The sequence below is a fragment of the Paroedura picta genome, chromosome 3 (genome assembly GCF_049243985.1).
Source record: "Paroedura picta isolate Pp20150507F chromosome 3, Ppicta_v3.0, whole genome shotgun sequence".
NCBI lineage: Eukaryota > Metazoa > Chordata > Lepidosauria > Squamata > Gekkonidae > Paroedura > Paroedura picta.
This window is the reverse complement of record NC_135371.1, coordinates 165,010,655-165,036,363: the sequence shown is the minus strand read 5'-3', so window position 1 is coordinate 165,036,363 and position 25,709 is coordinate 165,010,655. Positions and strand designations below refer to the sequence as shown.

The window sequence follows — 25,709 nt, the reverse complement described above, 5'->3', positions numbered from 1 at the left end:
CTTAGTGCTGCAGAGAGGATCCTCAAATATACTCTGGAGCTACCCCTGTCAACGTTTTGGGCAGGACGCTTTTAGCAGCTCTTCTTGGGTTCCAGCCCCTGCCCCCACAGTAGGCTGGCCGCTTGCACAATCACCTAGGCTAAAAAAGGCCTAAGCTAAGAGCGAAAGAATTACACTCTACTTACCTTGTCTTATAGATACACTCAAGGCAGATTTCTAGAACATTCAATTGTGTGTTGTTGTTTTTCTCCAGTGCATTAGTTCAAGCACACACAATGTATTGCACGATTTCTTTTTCTTTCAAGCTTTGTAGCAATTAATGATGTCATACATGACAAAAAGGTTGAGTTACCAGGCGCCCCCCCCCCATAAAGCCTATAGGCTCTCGTTCTCACGTTTTCCAGTCCGTAGCCCCCTTCAAATGGACCCACGGAGAGGTGCTTCCAAGACAATGATTTTAAGGTGGGCATCTTTACAAGACTCAACAGAAGCAGGACCAGCCAAGGTGAATGGAGAACCTGATCTTCCCTTAGCAGATTCTCCCACCACAATGTGCACAGTTAAAAGTCATGAGGAAAAGATTGCATACCGTTTTCTTATTTGTCATTTCTTCAGAAATTGCAGGCTGCTCTTTACCGGCTTCCACACTCCTAGGGCCTTCCCCTGTTGTTTTGCAGGCATGGCTCTCCCAAAGCTTTTCAAGAATTCCCCAACCCCTGTAGCTGGCACATGTTTACACGGGAGTAATTCTCTTTCACGTCGTAAGGGACATTTTCTTTTAATTCAGCAGCAGCTCAGCTTGCATATGGTTAGAGAAAACTGCTCGCTGCCTCGCCCCCTTAGGCTCAAATTAGCTCAAAGCGGGAATGCTAAACAAAAAAAAATTTTTTTAAAATAATTCTGGTTCACAGATTGGTGTTTGCTTTTCCCTCCCTAGGATTTGAGGCAGAAAGGATAAACCAGCGCATTTCCCATGCACTGGACATTTGCAATGCACACGAATGCACCGTAAGTCCCAGTTTGAGGATGGCAAGCGAGATCCTTCCTCAGAACCTCTTTAGATGACCAAACGATATATGGCAGCCAGAAGATCTGGATTCCAACCAGCAAAAAGATCTGAAAAAATCAGCGTGTGGCTGGTGTCCCGGCAGTTAAAATATTGCCTCCACCGCCCCCTTCCAAATAACCCCGGGAGCTCGCTGCACGTCCTCGCCTCTCCGCCCCCACGTGCATGAGCAAGCCCGCCGTTTGCACAATCCCGCCAGGACACCGGCGTACAAGGCGGCCAGCCACGGCGGGCGCGCCACCTCCCCCTCCATTTGCACGCCTCCCGCCCCCATGCACGTCAGGAAAGGAAAGACCCGTGTCCATTCGCGCGGCCCCAGCCCCCGCCGCTTCCAACGCCGTGCGCGTTTTATCCCGCTGCAAGCGCCGCATGCCGTCGGCGGCCTCTACTCCCGGGAAAGGCGTGCGTGCGCCGGATCGGCCCCACTCCCCTTGCCAGAGAGGGGCAAGCGGGAGGCCGCGAAAGGCCCGCTCCCGTGCCCGGCGGGGGCGGCCAGCGCGCTGCGCTCTCCGCTTCCCAGGCGCGTCCGCACCTGCAGAGGCGCGGCGTGGGCGGCCGGCCGGGCAGGGCAGGGCGCGGCGGGGGCGGCGGTGTTTTTCCTCTCGGCGGCTGCCTGCCTGCCTGGCTGGCTGCCGTTTTTCTGGTCCGAGGCCGCGGCTGCCTGCCGCCCCCGGAGCCCTCCCACGCGCGCCAGCAGCAGCAGCAGCCGCCGCCGCCGCCGCCGCTCCATTGTGAATCCGGCGGCGTGGGAGGCGATTCCGTGCTACAGGCTCCGGGCGCGCACAGAGAAGGAAGCAAGGCGGGCGGGCGGAGGAGGAGGACGAGAGGCGCGGGGACGACGGGCGCAGCAGCGACGGAGAGGGGCGGCCGGCGAGACTGGCTCCGGCGGGCCGAGCAGCGCGGACCGGGGCGCGCAGGGCCGTCCATGCGCCGCGATTGCGCCCGCCACGCTCGCCCGGGAACCAGCCGCGCCGAGGGATTGCAGCGAGCCAGTGAGTGAGTGAGTGCGGCACCCGCGACGGGGAGGGGAGGGGAAGCGAAGGGGGGAGGCTCCCCAAGGGGGGATTTTTGGGGAGTTGTTGGTGCTTTTGGGCAGCCTTGGCCCTCCCCTTCGAAGAGCCGGCCGCAGGGCTTCGGGGTCGGGGCAGATCCCAGGCACTACTGGCCGAGAGCCCCGACGCCTTACCCAACGGCGCCGGGGCTCCAGCCGCCCTGCCTTGCGAGCCACTCCTCCTTGCCCCGGGCCTTGCGCGTCGCACTGGCTGCCTTCAAGCCGGGCTGGGCAGGGCGGGGGCTCGGAGGAGGGTTGCCAACCTCCAGGTGAGACCTGGGGAATGGCCATCCTCCCCCCCCCCTCCCCACTCCCCACCGCGGATTGTAGCTCATCCGCAGACTACAGTTCTCCGGGAGAAAATGGCTCCTTTGGAGGGCGGGCCCGGCAAGCCGAACTCAGCGCCCCCCCTCCCCCTCTGGTTCTGTTCCGCTCCCTGCGCCGGGACCGAGCCCGGATTCAAACCCAGAGGAAGGCGGTGCGGGGAGGGGAGGGGGATTGCGGGTTTGTCAGCGAGGAGGAGAGAAATTTCTGGAAGGGGGGACTGCCCATCGCAGGCGCCTTATAGTCTGGGGGGGGGGGATCCCGGGAAGGAGGGGGCAAAGGAGCTGCCTTTTAAGACTGACATTATGTGGGGTGGGGGGAATGGTCCCTTCATTTACGGGTGGGGGCCATTTCCCCCTTGGTTTGTTTTGGGACAAATTGAACTCAACTGCTCTCTGGAAGCAATGATCTGCCTATGAATGGATTGGGGGGGGATGATTCTGCTTAGTACAGGGGTAGCCAACCTGCGGCCCTCCAGATGTCCATGGACTACAATCCCCATGAGCCCCTGCGAGCGAATGCTCGCAGGGGCTCGTGGGAATTGTAGTCCATGGACATCTGGAGGGCCGCAGTTCGACTAGCCCTGGCTTAGTAAGACCGAAGGGATCAGAGGGACAAATCATAAAAATCGCCTTGACTGAATCTTAACTGCGAGGACCTTGCAGGCTCTGGATGCTCCCTCCAGCAGCTTTGGGTGGGGAGAGGCTTGGCAGGAAGGGGAGGAACGGAGCTGTGAGCTGGCTAGCCTCTCCTCCCCCTCCAAAACCACCACGCATGACCTGCCAGGCAGCGCTGTTCCCTCCCTCCCTCCCCCTGCTTGGCCTTCAGTGTATCACTCCACTCTTCCACTCCTGCGTTTTCCACCCCACACTTCTGTTGCCAGAAATATATCTTGCGGCCTCCCACTGGGAAACGCAAACAAGCATCGACCAAACCCCGCAGCTTCTAAGGCCTAACGGGGGGGGGGGGGGGAGAGAAACTGGCAGCTGCGTACGGTGCGTGGCTGGTGGAGGCTCTTGGCATGTGCCAATGGACTGCAGGCCTGTGTGTCAGTAGCGGGCTGCGCCAGGGACGTGTTTCAGTGGGTGGCAGGTGGGGCTTTGTAGCCCAGATCCCGGCTGGGTGCCGTTTTGTGGCCTGTAGTCTCAGCGGAAGGCCATGTTGAAAGTGTCCTCAAAAGCAGGGGTAGTAAACCGGTGGTCCTCCAGATGTTCATGGACTACAATTCCCATGAGCCTCTGCCAGCAGTCGCTGGCAGGGGCTCATGGGAATTGTAGTCCATGAACATCTGAAAGACCACCGGTTGACTACCCCTGGTGTAAGGGATTAGGGTGGGGGATCAGGATCCGGGAAAGCTGAGTTCAAATTCCTGATCTTCCATCCAACCTTGCTGGCAAGCCTTGAGCCCAAAGGAAACCAAAGTCCAGTGCTGTCTAAAACTGCTGTTCTCAACCTTCTTTCGGCCATGGCTCTTCTCCCGTTCCACGGCCCCCTTTGGTAGGCTGGCCGCATGCGCAGTGAGCTAGGCCAGCCTTTCTCAATTTTTTTTCGCCGTTGAGAAACCCCAGAAACATTCTTCAGAAATGGTGCAGTCGTGCAGAATATGGTTGGGAAGCATAGCTGTGGACACGCCCACTTGGGGCCCCTCCCCTTCCCACGCACTTCAGGCCCATCATGGGCCATTTTGGTGTGCATGGGGGAGTCAACGTGACCGTATATGGTCATATCACCCGATAAATGTTTAACAGAGTTTAAAAATACATTAAAAATTGACTCCCACCCAGTAAGGAAACCCTTCCAGGGCCATCAAGAAACCTCAGGGAAAGCCAGAGCTAGGCTGATAAAGGCCTAAGCTAAGAGTAAAATAATAATTATACTTGCTATTCCGTGTCTTATACGTAAGATGAGACAGTTCCCAAGACAGTGGGAGATTGCTGTGTGGCATCTGTGTGTGTGTCACAGTGCAAGGCTGTTAGGAGCTTCACTGTGCAGAGGAGGGAGGGGGAAAGGACGTAGTTTGGAGCTGGGCCTGACATATTGGGAAGAGTACCCTCCAGGGGCTACATAAGTGGATCTGAGCAATAAAGGTTTGCATTATTAAGCTGTATTTGCAGACCTGTGGATTTCCCTGTGTGGGTAAGATAATTCAAGAGGCAAGCAAGATTTGGTTCCAGGAGTATCTTAAAGGCTGCCAGGACTTCGAGGGCATAAGCTCTTGAGTAGCAAGGATGCGAAAAAAACCCTTGATTCTCAAAAGCTCACTCCCTGGAAATTTTGCTGGCCTTTAACTTAACCCCAAACTAATTGGAGGAAGGAGCTAAAGTTAAGAAAACAGAAACATTCAAGGCAAATAATGCACAGTTAAAAAAAACAACAACCACATATACAAAAATACACGTGTTCATTTCACAACAAATGACAAATATTGGCCCTGACAACATCAGTTGCCTCAATTTCATTTTGACACTGACTAACAGAATGGTTGGGCTCTATTCAGGTCGGTCACAGTGTTGGTCTGAAGGAACAGAACAAGGTTGAAGACCAACCACATTTTATTCAGGGTATGGGCTTGTGTGTGCAGACACACTTCCTCAGATAATGAAATTGTTATCGCTGGACTGCATATAAAAGCAGAGAGTAAATTATCAGGAAAGCCCATTGCAACCAGGAATGCAATGGGCACTAGGACCTAGGGGACACCGGGAAGTGCAAATCTCTCTCTCTCTCACTCACATCAGGAGCCATGGGCTCCTTTGTAGCAGGGAAGCAAGGGTTGGTTGCAGTTTGTCTCTCTCTCCCTCGCAACAGGAGCCATTACAGGTAATCGGGGCCATTTTCGGTTTTGCAGGGCTATGTTTCTGTGTGTCTCTCTCAGGCATCTGAGAGCAAAGTGGCTAGCGTCCAGGGAAGGAGTGCGGGAGCTGGAGAGGGAGGACCAGTCAGCTGTACCCTGGCCGCACCCTGATTGGCCCTGTTCCATCTCGGACAGCCGGGTCACACTCCACCCCCAGGGCTGTTTCACAAATATTAAGAGGAGCAAATGTATGGATAAGGATATACTAGGGACATAGCCCGTTGCATTCAGGAATACAACAGGCACTAGTTTGGGGGGGGTGGGGGTGGAAGAACTCTGCGGATGGTCTCCCTCCCCCCAGGACATGGAAAGGCAGCAGGCTGGAGACCCCCAGGTAGGGAACTCACCGGTAGGGGCAGCTCTCATGCAGCAGGGGTCTGCAGCCTCCGAGCCTCAGATGGAAGCGGAAGGAGGAGGGGGTCATCAGGTGGAAGATGGAAGGTGATTGGCTAGCCGTTGGACAGACAGGCAAGCTGGTTTGAGGAGACGGCACTCAGGAGAGGGACAACAGCCCTCAGTGGGTGTTAAGCAATGAGTGGCACTTAAGCCATGAGACCAGCTCCTCCTCCGAGCCTTTACCAGAAATATTAAGTGAAACAGATGTATGATTTCCATTCCCTGAAGAAGTATGCCTGCACACAAAAACTCACTCCTTGAATAAGTATTATTGGCCCTGAACATTTATGTTTTCTTAACCTTTAGGCGCTTAATTCACTTCTCCCCTGCTCAGATTCCATCGTGGCCTGTCTTCGGCCTGGGGGGGGGGGCAGGCGCGAAGGCTTGGTCTCTGTCTCATCACCGTACTGGTTTTCTCATCTCCGCAGGCCGCTGGCGATGGCCTTGTCCCTGCCGCGTACCCTGGGTGAACTCCAGCTGTACCGTGTCCTCCAGCGAGCAAACCTCCTCTCCTACTACGAGACCTTCATCCAGCAGGGCGGCGATGACGTGCAGCAGCTATGCGAAGCCTGCGAAGAGGAATTCCTGGAGATCATGGCTTTGGTCGGCATGGCGACCAAGCCGCTGCACGTCCGGCGGCTCCAGAAAGCCTTGCGGGAGTGGGCCACCAACCCGGGGCTTTTCAACCAGCCGGTGCCTTCCATCCCCGTGAGCAGCATCCCCCTCTTCAAGATCTCTGAGTCCGGGGGTCGCAAATCCCTCACCAACGGGCACGCTAGTCCGGGAGAGACCCCTACCAAGGCGAGTGGGGCGTCTCCCGCCAAGAGCCCCTCGGAGCCCGGAGACAAACTCTCTCCCTTGCCAGCCATTCAGTGGAGCACAGCCGAGTCGGAAGAGGAAGGAGGGGTGTCCTCACCTGTGGGGCACCCTGTGTCCGCAGAGCATCTGGACCCGGAGCTGATCCAGGCGGTGTCCGAGAGCGTGGAGCGGCTGTTGCGCAGTTGCCCTCGTGGGGGCGACGCTGAGCTTAGGGCCCTCATGAAGATGAACAAGAAGCTGGCCAAAACCGTGGGACATATCTTCCGCCTGGACAACGGGGACCCGCGTAAGGAGGAGGAGATCCGGCGCCACAGCGCCATCTATGGGCGAGGAGAAGCCCGGCGATGTGAGAGCAAGCAGCTCACGCTGCACGAGGTGGGTCAAGAGGAGGGCGGTAGGGGGCAGGGCGATCTGGCCAGCGCATTTTCAGCCTAAGGGTGCCCAGGGAATGCCGTCTCAGATTGTTCCACTGTGTCCCATCCTGAATCTTATAGAACAAGTAGTCTTGGGCTTTTCTGTCTCTAGCCCAGGTAGAGCTCGCCCCAGCAGAGGCTAATGGGAATTGTAGTCCATGGACAGCTGCAGAGCCAGAGTTTGCCTACTGCAGCTGTAGAATTTCCAAGCAAGAGATAAGCCAGGGGTAGTCAAACTGCGGCCCTCCAGATGTCCAAGGACTACAATTCCCATGAGCCGCTGCCAGTAGCATGCTGTTGCCTAAACCCATGGTGCTGGCAGGGGCTCATGGGAATTGTAATCCATGGACATCTGGAGGGCCGCAGTTTGACCACCCCTGAGATAAGCAGACGTAGTACATTGCCACTGCCTACCCCTGCATAGCTACCCTGGATTAACTTGGTGGTCTCCCATGTAAGCACTAACCAGGGCTAATCCTGCTTGAATTCTGAGATCTGACAAAATCAGGCTAGCCTGGGCCCTTCCAGGGCAGGCAAAACGAAACAGCCCAAGCAGAACAATATCACCGGCCTTAATGCGAGGAATTTTCCTATTTACCCATTTTTCTTGAGCAAGGAGTTACAAAAATGGAGATTCTGTACTGCACAGCCCAAAAGGGGAAATGTGCAGAATGCCTCTGCTATTTATGTCTTAAAACTAGTTCACCAAATGCCTGGGGATTGCTGGGGTGTGTGTGCATGCGTCATATTTTCTTGTATGGGAGTCATAACTTGGTTGTGTGGGAGTCATACTTGCTTGTCTCTCTGTGTGGGTTTTTGTGTGTGTGTGTGGTTAATATAATATTTTTAAAGGGTAGAGAAAGCTTCTAGCAACGGTGGTGTGGAAGGGAGTATTCAGTCTGTTCAAAGTGAAATTCAAGCCAGTGTGGCGTACTGGTCAGAGTATCCAGCTTGGATCTGGGAGATCCAGGTTCAAATCCTCACTCTGCCATGGAAGCTTGCTGAGTGACCTTGAGACAGTCACAGGCCCTTAGCCTAGCCTACCTTACAGGGATGTTGTGGGGATAAAAAATGGAGGAGATGAGAACAGGATAATCTGCTTTGGGCCCCCACTGGGGAGAAATGAAGTAGATTAACGAATCTCAAACTGGCCATGCAAGCAAGTAGCGTGTCAATCATGACCAATGATGTCACGGATACTAGCCAATAAGACTCTCGCATCCTCAGCATTCAGGAGTCCAACAACGTCCCCCCTGTAAATCCTCTTGCCCTTCCGGGGCCCCAGGGACTGATATTCATGCAGCACATTTCTCCTGGCCGTGTCTCCTGCTTCCCAGGATAACTCTGCTCTTCCTTCTCTCCTCCCAGCTGACCATCAACGAGGCTGCGGCCCAGTTCTGTCTGCGGGACCCCTCCCTGCTGCTGCGCCGGGTGGAGCTCTTTTCCCTGTCGCGCCAGGTGGCTCGAGAGAGCAGCTACCTGACCTCACTGAAGGGATCCAGGTGAGAATGAGGTAACGAGGATGCAGAGCCCCAAGGCGGCAGAAGGGACTATACCCCCTTTGGCATGGTGATGGATTTCAGGTTTTGATGTCCCTTTAGCTTTTGAGGGGAAAACAAACCTTGCAAGGATGAAACTTAGCCCTTCAGGACGCCAAAGATCCTACTGCCACCCCTCTGTTAGTCTTTGCTGGTTTTCTATTTGTCTTCCCCTAGCTACAAAGCAGAGCAGTCCATAGTATTCCCTCTACCTTTGACCGCCTAGTTTCTACTGCCTTCTCCCTCTTGGGTGAAATCAAGCCGTGGGACTCAATTTCCCTGTGTTCTAAAAGTCTTTGGAGGCTGCATGTGGGAAGGCTCTGCCCACGCTGGACGATTCTAATCCTTTAACATTGAATATTTAATTTGACATTTTAATGTTTCAAAGGTTCAATGTTGAATTTATTTACTCTGAATGTTTAAAAAGTTTATTGTTTATTGGAACGTTCTATGCCTTTCATAACATGGCAAGCTGCACGAGTTTTCAAAGACCTAGGCGGAAAATGAATCTCAAAATGCAATAAATAAGTGAACCTCAGTATTGCAAGTCCTATCTGCCGCTCCCAGCCCCTCCTCTAAGAGACAGGCTTTCAGGTGTTGCAAGGGAACAATCATGACCGTCTTCAGCCTCCTCTCCTCCAGGCTGAAAATCTTTGCTAAGTGTGCCTTTTTGTCCCCAGCTGGCTACCGTGCCTTGGCATGCTAAATGCAGCACCAAGAGTTGGAAGGGACCACCCCCTGCACTATGCAGGACAATCACAACCCTATCGCTCATTCACTGTCACCTGCCACCCCCTTGAGCCTTCACAGAATCAGCCTCTGGTTATCCAGCCTCTGCTTAAAAATCTACAAAGACGAAGAACCCACCACCTCCTGAGGAAGCCTGTTCCACTGAGAAACCACTCTGACTGTCAGGACCTCCTTCTGGATGTTTAGATGGAGTTTAGAATCATAGACTCATAGAGTTGGAAGGGACCTCCTGGGTCATCTAGTCCAACCCCCTGCACTATGCAGGATACTCAGAACCCTATTGCTCATCCACTGTCACCTGCCACCCCCTTGAGCCTTCACAGAATCAGCCTCTCCGTCAGATGGCTATCCGGCTACTGCTTAAAAGTCTCCAAAGATGGAATCAAAGGAAGCCTGGTTCAGATTAGATGCTTGACATGCCATGCTTCCCTGCGCGGTTAAGGTCTCTCCAAGCATCTTGTGTCAAATCATGTGTTTGTTGTGAATGTTGTCCGTGCCCAGGCTTAAGGGACTATCTGGGGGCACTGCAGAGAACTCTGACCACCTCTCGCCTTTTGTTTTCAGGCTGCATCCGGAAGAGGGCGGGGCTGGCCAAGCCAAGAGACTCAAGCAAGAGGTGAGCCCCGGGGGCAACTTTTTGTGTGCCTGGAAGTGCTCGTTTGCATGCGTTTGTGTGCATTCACATGAGAGAGAAAGCACTACGAACATTCAAAAAAGTTTTCTGGATTAGTATACAAATGACCATATATGAAGAAGCAAGTGGGTATTAAATATTTAATATTTTATGATTTTATATCTTACTACGTAGGGTTTTTAAATGTTGCGAGCCTCCCCAAGACTGTTTTGGAGCAGGGCAGCCTAAAGTCAAACAAATAAATAAAACATACTGAATCCCTTAAAATAGCTCTAACCACTTGTTTTCCTGTTGCGGGAGGGTTGATATAGATCAAATATTCAGGCTCAGGCATAATTTGGCCCGTGTTTTGAACAAGGAGCTCAGGATTTCAGCACTCTTTTTAGGCCTCAACAGTTGTAGGCCCTTACAGGCCCTGTGGAACTGTCCAAGGTCGTGCAGGGCCTTAATCAGAGATTGTTCCACCAGTGTGGGGCCAGGACTGAAAAGGCCCTGGCCCTGGTTGAGGCCCATTTCATATCTTTGGCACTGGGGATCTTGAGCAGCTTTTGCTCTCTAGATCTTTTCTTTGGGGGGGATATATAGGACAAAACGGTCCCGTGGATGCGAAGATCCCAGTTTAGGGTCTCTTCCTGCTTCATTGGATGTCCTCAAGTTCTAACATTTTGGAAGAGAGAGAAAAAAGTCTCTTGTCTGTTCTCTCCCCTTGCATAATTTTATAGACCTATCCTATAAGTCTCTTCTTAGTTGTCACTTTCCTAAACTGAAAAGTTCTAGACTCTTCAGTCCTTCCTCACAGGGAAATTGTTCCAGCTCCCTAATCTTCCTGGCTGTCCTTCCTGCAAAATCAATGCCTACCTGTTCATAATACCCGCTCTGATCCATTTCAGTGCTTGCACGATTCTTTATGCATACAGACTATACTCCTTACATGTTGTCACAAATGTACATGTTTTGGAGCCAAAGAGACATGCAGGAAAATTCTCCTAGCCTGGAACTTTTGCTGAGGGATGGGTAATACAGAATTGGAGACGGATATTCCTGGCACACCGTTCAGGCTGGGTGTTTCTTTTTCTGGGTTTAGCGTACAGCCTCAAGTGAAGTCTTCAAGATTCCTAGCATCAACACCCACCCCCAGTTCAGAGAGAGAGAGAGAGAGAGAGCAAGAGAGAGCTCACAGTGCCTCCCACTTTACTTGGGCTCTATATAACCTTACCTGCTAATGCAGTTGTGGCGATGAGCCTTGGACCATGTTTTGCTTCTGGGCACGGCTCTGGTATGTGCCTCGCACCCAATGCCCTGCTCTGTCTTTGTTAAGTCTAGACGAGCCTTTTCCAACCTTTTGATCACGGAGTAGCCCCTGAAAGAATTTTTCAGGCTTTGAGGCGCCCCGGAAGTGATGTCACTTGACCACGTCTCCCTGCCACGCCCCCTGAAGGTGGCATGTCACCGGAAGTGACATCACCACTTGCCTTAACAGGCAGGCTCAAGGAGGACCGGATGGAGTAGAGACAGGCGACGGTCTTAGGCAGGACTGGCGTGCAGGCTCCGCCCCCTCCAAGAAACAAGCCATGAGAGACCTCACTTGCTCATGCTTGGGAGGAGGAAGGGAGCGTGATGGAAGTGGCTGCTTCCAAAGCATGTGGCCAAGTCCATCCAGGGAGGAGAGGGAAGGCGGAGGACCCCCTGGTTGGGAATCTCTGGTCTAGACTGACAAACTGGCACTGGAAATACCACGGAAGTCTCTTCCTAGGCATGGATGGGGTCTGGTCTTGAAGCCCAAGATGCTATTTTTAGCTGTGCAGGAGGAGGAGGGATGGGTAGCCTTTGCCGACCTGACATCTTCTCTCCTTCCAGGTTGGAGATCACAGCCGGCCTGACCTTCCCTTGGTCTGCGAACCGTTCCTTCCTCAGTACCGGTCCAGCGTAGAGGAAGATACCGCCAGCTTGTCAGGGGAAAGCTTAGACGGACACCCACAAGGTGAGGGGGCTGGTCGCCTTCTTCTGCTGAGGACTTCGAGCCGCAGGGAAAAGCGAGGGGGGAGATGGCGGGGACCAAGCCGGTTGAAGATGGATTTTCCCCTCGCAGGCTTCCGTAGAGGCTGATATAATTCATGCACGAAAAAATCCTTATGTTTATTGGAGGACTTGTTTCCGCTGCACCAATCTGCTTGTTCTTTGCAAGCTGGGAACGTGCTTGGACTTGTGTGTAATTTAGCTTCAGATTCTTCTTACTTAAAACTCCGAGTTGCATCTGAGAGAGGCTTTTGTCTGCCTGTACAATTGGCCACTCTTAGTTTCATCACACAGGCCTCTTTCCCAGACGCTCAGAATCATAGAGTTGTAAGGGACCTCCTGGGTCATCTAGTCCAACCCCGGGACTATGCAGGACACTCACAACCCTCTCGCTCATCCACTGTCACCTGCCACCCCCTTGAACCTTCACAGAATCAGCCTCTCCATCAGATGGCGATTCAGCCTCTGTTTAAAAATTTCAAAAGTAGATCTTAAAGTTTCATTCCCCTGTTAAAATCTCCTTGTTGGGTAAACACCATTAATCAAAACTAGCTTCACTCTCACAGTTTCACGAAAGAGCCCTGCTGGATCAGGCCAGTGGTCCACCTGGTCCAGCATCCTGTCTCACACAGAGGCCAACCAGTTTCTCTGCAAGGCCAACAATAGGGCATATAGGCCGAGGCCTTCTCCTCACAGCACACAAGAGCCCTAGCGGATCAGGCCAGTGGTCCATCTAGTCCAGTGTCCCTTTTCACACAGTGGCCAACCAGTTCCTCCAGAGGGCCAACAACAGGGCAGAGAAGTCGGGGGTTTCCCTCGATGTTGCCTCCTGGCCCTGGGATTCAGAGGGTGACTGCCTCTGGACCTGGAGGTTCCCCATCATCCCCCACAGAACTGCAGGTGGATGAAAGTGCTGTGGCGCATGGGCCAGGATTTCCCTCCACCATTTAAATGTATTTATTTATTGTATTTATTACCAAACCTTTCTTTTTGGACTCAGGGTACATCACAATACCGGGCTTTTCTTGGATGCTTTAGGAGGCTTTGGGCTGATCCTGCGTTGAGCAGGGGGTTGGACTAGATGGCCTGTATGGCCCCTTCCAACTCTAGGATTCTATGATTCTATTTGGAGAGCAGTTTTGAAAGCAGAAGCTGCTTGAAGCTGCCCCAGAATCTTTGACTGGTCCCAAACGGAACAGCCCAGGTCCTTCCTTGGACTTGAGACCTGTGCTCTCCCAGCTGCTCTCCCAGGACGGGAACAGGTTCAGGATCCCACTTTTAAAGCCCTAAACTAGGCTTCCTCAAGCAGGGTTTTGTGAAACCCTGGGGTTTCTTGACAGCCCTAGAAGGGTTCCCCAAATGGGTGGGAGTTAATTTTTAATATATTCTTTAAACGTGTTAAACCTTTATCAGGTGGTATGACCATATATGGTCATGTTGACCTCCCTCCCACCCCAGAATGGCCAGTGATGGGCCTGGAGGGATTGGGGGGAGGGGGCCCTGGTGTCCACATACACAGCTCTGCTTCCCAACCCCATTCTGCACCATTGTGCCACTTCTGTGGTTTCTTGAAGCCTGAAGAAAGTTTTAGGGGTTTCTCAAGAGTAAAAAAAATTGAGAAGGGCTGCCCTAAATAGTCTGGGACCGTCGTATCTTCTCCCACTATGTCCCCCAAAGAGCATTACGATCTAGTGATCAAAATCTGCACAGGATCCCCCGGCTCTAAAGAAATAAAACTGGCCCTGGTCCGGTGGGATGTTTTGCCAAGTGAGATCAGGGCCCTGAAGGACCTCCAACATTTCCACAGGGTTTGTAAGGCAGGGCTGTTCCACTGGGCCTGTGGTTGAGGCCCCTAAACAACATCTAAGTCCACCAGCCTCCCTCCCCGAACCTCCCACAATAATTCTAATCAGAAAACCATATATGCAGCCCCCTTCTCTTTCCTCTTTATACAGGAGGCGGCTCAGGTATCGCTAGCCTAAATGGGGTGGTCTGTAGAGTCAACTGGAGGGAAGGATAGTATTCATCGATGGGAAGGATTAATGGATTTTATTGGGGTTTTACTGGTATTTTATTGTGGGGCTGTATCTTTGTTGCCCGTCACGAGCCGTCAGGTACAGGTTGGGGGGCTATACATAGAATAGAATAAATAAATAAATAGCTTTAATTTGAGATTTGAAATTATGATTTGATTTTTCAATGTTATGTGTATGTGTATTTATATGATATCATACGTTTTAAAGTCAATTTGATTCGCCTGAGCCTTTGGGGAAGGGCGGAATAAAAATGTCAGAAGGGGTGGGATGGGATGGGATGGGATGGGGTGGGATGGGATGGGATGGGATTGGATGGATGGATGGATGGATGGATGGATGGATGGATGGATGGATGGATGAATGAATCTGCACTGCCACCGGCTCTGTGGCTACAACTGAGGAGACCCCTTTGTTGATTCTGAACCTCTCGCTCCCTCCACAGCCACAGGCTCCTGTCCTCGCCTGACTCCGCCCCCCAGTGCTGCCTCTGATGCGCTGCTGGGCCTGCCACCCCACGGGCTGTGGAGCCGCCACATCCTACAGCAGACTCTGATGGACGAAGGCCTGCGTTTGGCTCGGCTGGTTTCTCACGAGCGGGTGGGACGCCTCAGCCCATGCCTCCCGGGCAAGCCTCAAGGACCAGGTGAGCAGCCTTTTTTCCGTTTGGTGAGCAGCACACACCTGGGGCAGCAAGGGTCTGAATCCTCTACTGATACCTGCAAAAGAATGGGAATGGGGTGGGATGGCACAAGGTACATGATTCACCATGGAGAGGGGCATAAACGCAGGGCTGTACAATGAAGAAGGAAATTTGTTAAGGAAATTTGACTCCATTCCAAGCGGCTCACAAGAGGAGTAGCTTCAAAGAGTCTTAGAACGGGAGACACCTGTGCACAATCGTGGGCAGGTTGGCGCATGTAGGAGGTTCTCTGTCTATGGGGGGGGGGCTCGTTTCTCGCAAAGCCTTGTGGTTTTGCACGAAAGATGTGGGTCGGTACCATGCTCATCTTGCTGGGGGGCTCACTGTCGCCCAGGAAACTGGTCCCAGGGAAGAAACAAGGAGGCGATCTTACAGAATACGGGGATGACCAGCTTTGTAAGCCTGGGGGAGTAGGTGGGGAATGTCAGTATGTTTTAGCCTTACAGTACTGGAGAATCGAGCCTCTTGTGGCGCAGAGTGGTAAGGCAGCAGTCATGCAGACTGAAAGCTCTGCCCATGAGGCTGGGAGTTCAATCCCAGCAGCTGGCTCAAGGTTGACTCAGCCTTCCATCCTTCCGAGGTGGGTAAAATGAGGACCCAGCTTGCTGGGGGGTAAACGGTAATGACTGGGGAAGGCACTGGCAAACCACCCCGTATTGAGTCTGCCATGAAAACGCTAGAGGGCGTCACCCCAAGGGTCAGACATGACCCGGTGCTTGCACATGGGATACCTTTACCTTTACTGGAGAATCAGAGCCATTTTTTATATCCCCACTTTCCCCAGTTCCCCAAGGCCATGCGGCAGGCCGCTGTTTGCATGAGACAGAGTCTTGGAGTAGATGAGCTTTACGTGGCCATTCTTGTGTCCTTACGTTCAGTCGGCCAGGCTAGTATGGTGCAGCCTCTCCTTTCTCCCATCGAAGCTATGAGGCAAAGCCCTTGAGTGGCAGAAACAGCTATGACAAAGCATGAAAGGACTGGGGGGAAATTAGCTACAGGCAAAGTAATTTGGGAGGGTGCTAATCACAAAGTTGAAAATTCAAAGTGGCTGCCATTGAAAGTTTAGAATTTCAAACTTGAATAATAAAAGGAAGCCTAAGGAGGTTTCTGGCGGGCCCGGCCAAGTACACGTTAAGGGCGGTGCTCCGGGCTTGGGGTGGCTCCTGGCGGATGGGGGCGCCTCTGTCTTGGGCCAGTGGCTGCGGGCTGCAGCTGTCCGGGGCTGGCACAGCCATGGATATGGATTTGTGGATTGTACTACACAAAGCAAAATATTATCAGTGACTAAGTTGTTTTCCTCGCCCTAAAGCAGGGGTAGTCAACCTGTGGTCCTCCAGATGTCCATGGACTACAATTCCCATGAGCCCCTGCCAGCAAACGCTGGCAGGGGCTCATGGGAATTGTAGTCCATGGACATCTGGAGGACCACAGGTTGACTACCCCTGCCCTAAATAATGTGTTTAGAGGAGATTTGAATTATTAACGATGTTGATAATATGACTGATGACGATATCGAAAACCAACTATACCTCGGAGTCCGTTTTGGAATTGCTTTGAACGTTGTTTTCAGTGGAATGAATCATTTCGCCAGAGCAAGGATGAGACTTTTTTATTCTTCCACTAAGATTACGGCTGACGGGTGTTGTAATCTGAAAATGGGCCCTGGGCACTGCAAGACGCAGCGTGGTTCCAGACTGCTGCTGAGCGGGGCATAGTTTAGAGAAGAGATGGCCTGACTCTTGCTTCCTTTGTTTCAGAGTTTGGGGAAAACCTCTCGGAGCGTTGCCAGGCCCCGGCAGCGCAGCTGGAGGCCAGAAGGAACAGCATCAAAGTGGAACCGGAGGCCGGCCGTCAATAAGCAGCGGGTGACTGGCGGCGCTCAGTCACCAAGCAATAATGTGCCAGCCAGCTCCGCACATCAGAAAGACTCTTTGTGGGAACACAGAGGGGGACATGCAATTCTGCGAGTCACCACAAGGAGGCATGCTTCATTGACTGAAGGAGAGCGACCATATATTAGCACAACTCTCTCGTCCCTGGTCTCCATTCCCCTCCAAGAAGTGGGAAACCAGCTTGGCCTGACCCCCTCCCAGCGCCAAGCAGAAGCGTGCGGGCAGGCGGGGACTTCTGCATCCTAAGAACTATGGGAGAAAGGGCGTCTTGGCTACAGCGGCTAGCCGTGACCTCAGGGAGACCTCTCTACTCCGTTTTGCCAGGGGAGGGAGGGGTGGGTAATGGGAGGTGAGCCACACAGAGCTGCTCCCTTCAGGGGAGGCCTGGGACTATAATGTATACAGCCATAACGTTTAAAGAAAAACACTCGTATTTCATATCCTCAGCAGAAAGTCATTCAGTTACTTTCCCACATCACCCGCAAAATTTCCACTGCCCTTCCCAAAAAATGCAATCGTGCCAGGACTCATGCGTGCCCTCTTGTATGTGAACCTTGTCCCTTCAGCTGGTCAGTCCTTCCCCACAAACACACACAGTTCCCTGCATACAGAGAAATCATAGAATCATAGAGTTGGAAGGGGCCACACAGGCCATCTAGTCCAACCCCCTGCTCAACGCAGGATCAGCCCTAAGCATCCTAAAGCATCCAAGAAAAGTGTGTATCCAACCTTTGCTTGAAGACTGCCAGTGATGACTCCCCCCCCCCCCACCCACAGACAGACGCACAAAGCGGCACATCCTGAAAGTATTTTTCACATGGCCGTTCTCTCGCCCTCTGTCGTCGGTCTCCCAAGAAGGCCACAAACCACTTCCTCTGAGGTTGAAACCCCTCACGGATGCTCTGGCCTCACTCTGCTGCTCTTGGCCTCTGCTTGGCTTTTGCCTCCCACGGATTGCGACCACTGCCTGGCCCTTCCGTGAACGCTCTCAGGCCCTGGGCTCCTGTAACCATTTGTGAGGACTTGCTCGCGAGCGGGACGCCTACCGAGATTCATTCATTTCACGGCATCTGGTTTGTTCCAGGGTGCGCCCTGCCCAGCCGTGAGCAGCGGCAGCAGATAAATATGATTTTTTGGCAGTTTTATAGAAATTCAAGTAGATGCAGGGATTAGCATAGGGAATTTTTGTGTGTGCCTTTCTCTGCCTCTCCATTTGCGTGGTCTCAAGGTATCCTGAGGAGGAGGGAGGGCAAGCGGTCCTTGAAGCAGTATTGTTCTCATTCCTTTTCTCCCCTACGGTGATCCGCTTCGTCCTCGTGTGACTTGTCTGCACTTTTCCTCCCTGCCATCTTAAAATTTCAGGAAGTGGACCGATCAGCCAAGAGAGGAATCAGATGCCCCTGGAACAAGGGGCTGAGGCGTCAGCTGGCCCCAAACGCCAGCATTGCTGTTTAAAATCACGTAGATAGAGGATCGCCGTGCAACAAGAGTTTGGAACGGTTACTCCTAAGCTAGAAGAAAGGGCACAGCTGGCCTGGGGGGAAAACAGCAGCCATGGAAAGACAGGTCTCAGTCACACGTGATGTTTGATGGACTAGCTGTCTGACAGCTGCTGCAAGTTCCCCGTAAGAACTCCTTGTCCACACAAGATAAATACGGAGCTGGAGGGGGAGGCTGAAGACCCTCCAGAAGAAGAGTTGGTTTTTATCCATTGTCTTTCACTGCCCAAAGGAGTCTCCAAGCAGCTTCCAATTGCCTTCCCTTCCTCTTCCCACCCCAGACACCTTTTGAGGTAGATGAGGCTGAGAGAGCTCTGACAGAACTGCTCTGTGAGACAGGACTGCTCTGACAGGACTGCTCTATCAGTATTGTGACAAGCCCAAGATCTCCCAGCTGGCTGCGTGTGGAGGAGCGGAGAATCAAGCCCAGCTTGCCAGATTAGAAGCCACTGCTGTTAACCATTACAACATGCTGGCTCTCATCTGTGTTGTGGTCCTACTCAGAAATGGGCCCCTGCGGTGTTTGGTCACTGTGTTCCCCACAGGGAACTTGCAGCTGTCACTTCACTGCTACGTCCCCAGCAGTCCAGTGTTAAACACCGTGTCTTGTTCAGCCCACAGGTTGAGCGTATAAACTTGGGACGGTTTTCAGGTGACGTGATGCGTTTATGCTAGCAGTTTTGCTGCTACAGCATCGCTTCTGAGCAAGGTTTGGACTTGTTCAGCTTCGGGTTAGTGTTAAACTACAGCCGGAAGGCCCTGAAGTGTCCCTTTGCACCCGCAAGATCTTTGAACAGTGATTGGGGGGGAGCATTAACCCAGATGTTTCTCTCCCACCTTTTCTTGAGGGCTATTTCCTGCTATGTGAGTGAGCAAAGTGGGCTGACTAGTCAGGAACTCCGGTGGAGATGGGGAAACAGGGTCCCCATTGAGGATTTCTCAGAGTAGCTTGGCCTCTCTTGAATTCTGATGCCCCAGGCCGATGTCTGTACTGCCTGTCAGGTTGGTCCTGAGAAAGGCAGTGCTGTCTCTCATTCACAGGAAGGGCTGAGGTATATAACTCCTGCTTTCAGGCATGGTCTAGCTGTCCCCCAATAACCCAGCCCCTGGGAACAGCGCAGAAGTGAGCGTTTCTGAAAGCGCAGAGTGCACACACAGGTTGGCCTGGCAAGCCTTTGAACGCCAAATGGCGCAACTGAAAAATTGCCACCCGCTTTCACTTGGGAGTCCCCTCCCTCTCCCTTTGGGCCCTGGTGTATTTCATAGAAAAAAATTAGCACCCTTTCCTTTGTATTGTGTACAGTAGATTATTTATTTTGTTATTTTGAAATAAAAGTCTTATTTTATGGCTTATCTTTTTCTATTTAATAATCTGCTTCTACCCATGTACAGGCTGTGTGATAGGAGTAGTAGGTATCCACCGAAGGGGATGAATGTCTGGATAATACAGAAGGATGAGTGTGAATTGAGTAAGCCAGTGTAGGACTGAAGTCTTTCATTTCCAAGGGAGAAGGAGACAGGAAGTTAAATGGGGCTTCTAAGGGTTTTCTCCCCAGCACTTTAAAAGATTTTCTCACTGCCATGAAGCAGAAAGTCCCCATTAAGCAGGGTTTTGAATTTTTCAGTCACTGATGAAGAAAGGTACATGGACAAGGTTAGTAAGTTAGGTGACACCTAACAGTTCTTCCGCCTCCTTCCCTTTGTCAGCTGGCTCATGGGGGCATGCACAGTATAGATGCCGGTTCTGGTTTCAGAACCGTAGTTTCTGGTTTCACCCATGCAGTCACCCCTACACAGTCCTTTATCATGTCTTCCCTAACCCTAAATGTCAAAGGAGGTATCAGTCAATCTGGGTTTAAGGTTCTGCAGCCCCAAATTTTGTATATGCATCAAGGAGATGGGAGGTTTCCCTGCTGCTTGTAAAATTTGCTCATCTGGGTACCCTTTCCCAGCCTGGGTGAGTCCTTGTGGGTCTGTGTAATATGCAGACCTGTCAAATATTTGTCCCTTCTGCCTCTCTGCCATCACACCCCACTACAAGAACAGCCATGTGGGAAAACGAGGCTCTGTTACAAGGGCTGCTGATAGCAGACTTGGGGGGGGGCAAAATTTAGGGGGCTCCTTAATTCAGCTGGAAGGCCCTTGAAGTCAACCTCAAGCTTAAACTAGTCAAATGTCTTTTTGCTTATTGTTACATGTCATTCTGGAAGCAGCCACTGGGGGCGCAAGGAAGTTTTGAGACTAGCAGACTAGGGGCCATTCCGCACAAGGATCTATGTGGCAAATTGGTTGCGGGATGAAAAAACGCCATTTTAAATAGTGGAATTCGTCGTTATGCATACCTGGCTTTGTAGTGGAATCCAGTTGCGTTTCTATCGTTTCCCACAGGTTTCCGGTCTCGGCAAAAATCACTAGCTTCCTGCAGGAAGGGCAGTTAGTGTAGAGCAGGGGTAGTCAAACTGCGGCCCTCCAGATGTCCATGGACTACAATTCCCAGGAGCCCCCTGACAGCGAATGCTGTCAGGGGGCTCCTGGGAATTGTAGTCCATGGACATCTGGAGGGCCGCAGTTTGACTACCCCTGGTGTAGAGTGCCCTTCCCCAAGGCACAAAAGACACTTTGTGTGATTGTCTGACTGGGCCATCTTGGCTCCACACTCGGAACACTTTTTAAAGAGTGCCATGAGCAATTAAATTGATTTTTCTTAACTTTTGAAAAAATATTTCTCCTCAGAAATTCTCCTCAGATAGGCGATCTAGCAGAGTCAATCAGCTAGTGTCCTTCTCCTGCAGCGGCAAAAAGAGGACTGAGGGGAGAGTTTTGGCTCCTCCCACATCATGTGACTTTGGGCGGGAAAGTCACGCTGTGAGGGGAGGGGCCACCATTCTTGGGAGCTTTCAGCTGGCTAGTTAATTCTCCGTGGCAGGGGGGACTGCACAGAAGCCACGAAGGTGAACGTGATTTATTCTGGCCCAAGCTTCTTCGCAGCAGTTTTTTAAGTGCATTGTTGTTGTTGTTGTTGGGTGCGAAGTCGTGTCCGACCCATCACGACCCCATGGACAATGATCCTCCAGGCCTTCCTGTCCTCTACCATTCCCCGGAGTCCATTTAAGTTTGTACCATTTAAGTTTGTACCAACTGCTTCAGTGACTCTTAAATGCATTGAGACTTCCAAAATAATAAAAGGTAAAGGTATCCCCGGTGCAAGCACCGGGTCATGTCTGACCCTTGGGGTGACGCCCTCTAGTGTTTTCTTGGCAGACTCAATACGGGGTGGTTTGCCAGTGCCTTCCCCAGTCATTACCATTTACCCCCCAGCAAGCTGGGTACTCATTTTACCGACCTCAGAAGGATGGAAGGCTGAGTCAACCTTGAGCTGGCTGCTGGGATTGAACTCCCAGCTTCATGGGCAGAGCTTCAGACTGCATGTCAGCTGCCCTACCACTCTGCGCCACAAGAGGCTCTTCCAAAATAATAGCTACTGATTAAAAGCTATTTTCAGGAAATATGCCTTCAGAAAACATTTCATCACGTCAGAAGAACTAATCAGGGGACTATGCTCCTCTCCAGGGGACCCCATCGCTCTTACAATGGGTCCAGATGACCAGAATCGTACCCACTGGAGAAAACACTTTTAAGGGAGGACTCTATGGCATTATACCCAGCTGAACAGCCCTGCCTCTCCACCCCCAACATCTCCCAGGATTTCCCAGCCCAGAGCTGCCACTTCCGTCACCATTGGGGAGAAAGGCAGGATATAGATCAATCAATACAAACTGGACAGACAGGCAGATTCTTTAATTACTCTAGATTCAAGGTAACAGTAAGGCAAGTGATTTGTTTGGTTATGATATTTCATTTAAATCATGGTCATATGGGGGGACCCAGGGGGGGACCTTTGTCTGGGGCCCCGTGGTAGGTCTCGGCAGCTCCCTTCCTACACGACCCCATTTCCCTCATCGCATTCCGCACTCCCGCAAGACAGCAAATCCTAACAGGCAGTCAATACTCGCGGTGTAATGATTTTCCACTTTGTGTTCAGCGTTGCTAATCACAGCATTCATCGCATTCCGCACTCCCGCGGAATGCATTCCGCACTCCTGCAAGACAGCAAATCCTAACAGGCAGTCAATACTCGCTGTGATTTTTCCCCTTGCGTTCAGCGTTGCTAATCACAGCAACACCAAAGGTGCCGGGCATAAGAGCGTACATTCGTTCACATTCACTGCAAAGCAAATTTCAGCAAGGTACAGGCAGAAGAAATAAGTAATCAGGGCAGGAGTAGTCAAACTGCGGCCCTCCAGATGTCCATGGACTACAATTCCCATGAGCCCCTGCCAGGGAACGCTGGCAGGGGCTCATGGGAATTGTAGTCCATGGACATCTGGAGGGCCGCAGTTTGACTACCCCTGAATTAGGGGGTTAATCCCCACTCCCACTTCACTTCCTAGGTTTAGCACAGTTGCGTTTCTTCTTCCCCATGTCACATCCTTCCCTTCCCTCCCCCTTGCTATTTTTTGCCTTGTCCCTCCTGAGGCCTAAATCATCCTCCCATTATGGATTTGCAACCAGAAGTCCTGTCTGAAATAGGGTTTCAACGGAAGCTCTTGGTGCAGCAGACAAGGAAGGAGTGCAAGGAGGAGACATTTATGGGTGCGGAATCTTAATTCCGGGCAGGAGACTGGAGCGACTTCCTCTCCAGCTGCAGGGACTGTGACGCAGCAACAGCTGGTCTGAGTACCTCCTTGTGCCTCGCTGCCCAAGAGGATATATAAAAGCACCAGTATGTCTTTTCTTTTAGTTCGCAAAACATCCCGCCTTTCTACTCTCCCCAGAGCAGTAGCCCAGCCAAGCGGAAGAAGAGCCTGAGTCTAAAGCTGTCATCTAGGCTGCAGCCCAGGGATAGCGGGTCGCTTCTCGAGAGGAGCGCAAAGTGCAAAGCAGCCAAGGCCACGATCCCCCCCTCCCTTCCCAAGGACGGTGCCAAGTAGCAAAGGAGACACCATGCAGAGGCAAGCCTGTGTTCTGTACAGCGCTCGGGCTGACTGCTCTGAGGCAAAGTGTGGTCTTCCTCCCTCGGCTTAGATGGAAAAATTGCCAAAGGCGTCCGTCGTCGGTCCACGAAGGTCCATAAAAGTCTTTCCCAAAATATCCGGTGCAAAGATTATGAACACAGATTGGTCAGGCTGGGTCCGGAACTGTGGGAATAGTTATACAGGGGTTGTAAGGTGAGTTGTTCCAGATCGTAGATGGAGGACTCTTGCGCGTTCTCAGGCACTCTAGGGAGGAAAAAGAGAAGGTGGGTAGCTGCGATGCTAAGACCTGCAGGACAATTCAGGAATGACTCTTTCATGCCAAGTTCCTCTGCCCTGAAATGTTCTGTGATTGGTCACTTTCCCAGGTATCTCCCATGAATCCACCCTCCTTAAGAACAGCTGGATCAGGCCACTGGTCCATCTAGTCCAGCATCCTGTCTCACACAGTGGCCAACCAGTTCCTCTGAAGGGCCAACAACAAGGCAGAGAGGTTGACGTCTTCTCTAATAAGAACATCAGAAGAGCCCTGCCGGATCAGTCCAGTGGTCCATCTAGTCCAGTATGCCATCTCACACAGTGGTCAACCAGTTCCTCTGGAGGGCCAACAATAGGGCAGAGAGGCCGAGGCCTTCCCCTGATGTGGCCTCCTGTCTCTAGGATTCAGAGCATTAGTGCCTCTGAATCAGGAAGTTCCCCTCAGTCCCCATGGCTACCAGCCAGCCCACTGATAGACCTATCTGTCATCTTTGGCTCCCTCTCCAATGGCAGAGGAGCCAGCCCTATTTCTGCAGGTTTCAAAGCTTCCCCACGGATTTAGCCCCCTCATCTCTCTCTCCACCTGTTTACCCCTTCCATTTTGTAGCTTGTTTTGCGAGGCTAACCGCATGACTCCTCCTGCAACGACTGTGCCCTCTTCCCACAACCCACAACTGTAAAGAACTGTGTGTTGCCCATGTAAATAGAACCCATTTCTGATTCGTTATTGGGGCTCCCTTCTAAAGACCTCCAGGAAAGGGGTAGGGCTCACCACGCTCTCTGCATTTGGAGGTCAGGGGTTGCAAGGAATGAGATGAATGCTCGGTCCAAGCCCAGTGGGAAAACTCCCAATGAATGCTGTTGTGGGAAGGGATCTGCTCTTTCCTACCCACTAGTGTTTTTTGAAAGCTCTTGCCACACTTACGATGGGTCCAGCATGGGATAATCCATGTCTCCGTGCAGGGGTGAGTCAGACAGGCCGATACTCATGGCTTGCTCCAGATGAAAGAGGTGTGAATCCGTGGGGCCAAGGGGCAAAGCAGACATCCATTCGTTATCGTGAGCAAGAGGTAAACTGGAGGGGCAAAAAAGGCCATCAGAAGAGACACCACGAAGTGGAAATTCTAGCTTGAATTCAACATCTGGCTGGCTAAGTGGATGGGGGGGGGAAGTTGCAAGAATCAGATTGTTGCATAAGATGTGAAAACATCAAAACATCATTAAAAATTGTTTTTTAAAATGTTCAATTTTTAAACGTCAAATTATTTTCACGTCAAGTTGTGTCAAACTGTTGGTTTTTAAACTTTTGAAATTGTCCGAAACATAACGGAGATCCTGTGATACGATGCTGGAGCTTTACGCTTGTGGCTTCTACATGCACCGTATGGAATTTGGCTCACTAATGAAGAGCACATTTCATGCCCGGCCTCCTGGATGTTTACAGCTTGTGTCTCCACGTCCTTTACATTTTGCCAGTTGACAATTACTTCTGTAATGAATTTTCATTGCATTGTCCATATGGCTGCTACATAAGATGTTCGCACATTAAAAATGCCCATTATTTCGCGATATTTAAAGGTAAAGGTATCCCATGCGCAAGCACTGGGTCATGCCTGACCCTTGGGGTGATGCCCTCTAGCGTTTTCATGGCAGACTCAATACGGGATGGTTTGCCAGTGTCTTCCCCAGTCATTACCGTTTACCCCACAGCAAGATGGGTACTCATTTTACCGACCTCGGAAGGATGGAAGGCTGAGTCAACCTTGAGCCAGCTGCTGGGACTGAACTCCCAGCCTCATGGGCAAAGCTTTCAGGCTGCATGTCTGCTGCCTTACCACTCTGCATCACAAGAGGCTCATTAGGGATATTTAGGGATGTGCAAAAAAAAAATTTTTTTTAGTTCAGTAGATGTCCTGTGAATTGATTCTCTGCAGCATCGGGGTCTGCTGGAGGAATAGTTAAAGACCCCTCCAACAGCTGATCCTCAGGATTGGCTGTTTGACGGGGTCTTTCTCTCAAGCAGACCTGGCCATTTGGACCTGGCCCCTAGGAGGAGGAGGAGGGGGAAGCAGGCATGGAGTTGACAAGTCAGATCCGCACCAATTACCCTGATCCCGGCTGCTAAAACCGCAGGAAGGCCAAGCTTTAGCCTGACAGCCCCACAGACCCTGCCAAGCAACTGATCCAACCAAGAGGCTTCTCTGCTGTAAGGCTGACACGGTTGTAAGCTTACAACCCATTCCAGCAGTCCCTTTCACTTCTCTCCCTTTGGAAGGGGAGGGGGAGCAAAAGTGAGGGTTTAAATGGCCAGCCGCCATTTCAGGACTCCCTTTCGCTTTCCCGCCTTCCAAAAGGAGGGAAGCAGAAAGAATCAATGAATCAAAACACAAATTTATTTAGGCTTCTCTGATTCGTGGAATTCGTTTCAGT

The 25,709-nt window shown here is 51.8% G+C and overlaps 2 protein-coding genes across 7 annotated transcripts in view; one reads left to right on the top strand and one right to left on the bottom strand.

Moving 5' to 3' along the window:
- Nucleotides 1-1,323: 1,323 nt before the first annotated feature.
- NAB2 (NGFI-A binding protein 2) lies at nt 1,324-19,341 on the top strand. Of its 3 annotated transcripts, none has more exons than XM_077329228.1 (7): nt 1,324-2,066; nt 6,120-6,885; nt 8,292-8,425; nt 9,776-9,827; nt 11,703-11,826; nt 14,340-14,540; nt 16,355-19,341. In XM_077329228.1, the coding sequence occupies exons 1-7, from the start codon at nt 1,339-1,341 to the stop codon at nt 16,453-16,455; spliced, it is 2,106 nt and encodes a 701-aa protein (XP_077185343.1). In that variant the 5' UTR covers nt 1,324-1,338; the 3' UTR covers nt 16,456-19,341. The 3 variants fall into 3 exon arrangements, with proteins under 3 accessions (XP_077185343.1, XP_077185345.1, XP_077185344.1); XM_077329230.1 differs by having other exon boundaries at nt 1,921-2,058; XM_077329229.1 differs by having other exon boundaries at nt 1,930-2,062.
- A 2,428-nt stretch (nt 19,342-21,769) lies between these two features.
- Nucleotides 21,770-25,709, bottom strand: part of STAT6 (signal transducer and activator of transcription 6) — an 81,078-nt gene continuing 77,138 nt past the window's right edge. For all 4 annotated transcript variants that reach the window (XM_077329226.1, XM_077329224.1, XM_077329225.1 and 1 more), the window contains 2 exons: nt 24,205-24,354; nt 21,770-23,267 (listed from right to left, as the gene is read on the bottom strand). In XM_077329226.1, coding sequence (XP_077185341.1) covers nt 23,153-23,267; nt 24,205-24,354 — 265 coding nt within the window. In that variant the 3' untranslated portion in view covers nt 21,770-23,152. The remainder of the gene's footprint in view (nt 23,268-24,204; nt 24,355-25,709) is intronic.

Coding starts and splice junctions, on each gene's coding strand:
- NAB2 (XM_077329228.1), top strand. CDS start 1,339: ATGCACGTCAGGAAAGGAAAGACCCGTGTCCATTCGCGCGGCCCCAGC. Junction 9,828..11,702: donor CCAAGAGACTCAAGCAAGAG/GTGAGCCCCGGG, acceptor CTCTCCTTCCAG/GTTGGAGATCACAGCCGGCC. Junction 14,541..16,354: donor GGGCAAGCCTCAAGGACCAG/GTGAGCAGCCTT, acceptor CCTTTGTTTCAG/AGTTTGGGGAAAACCTCTCG.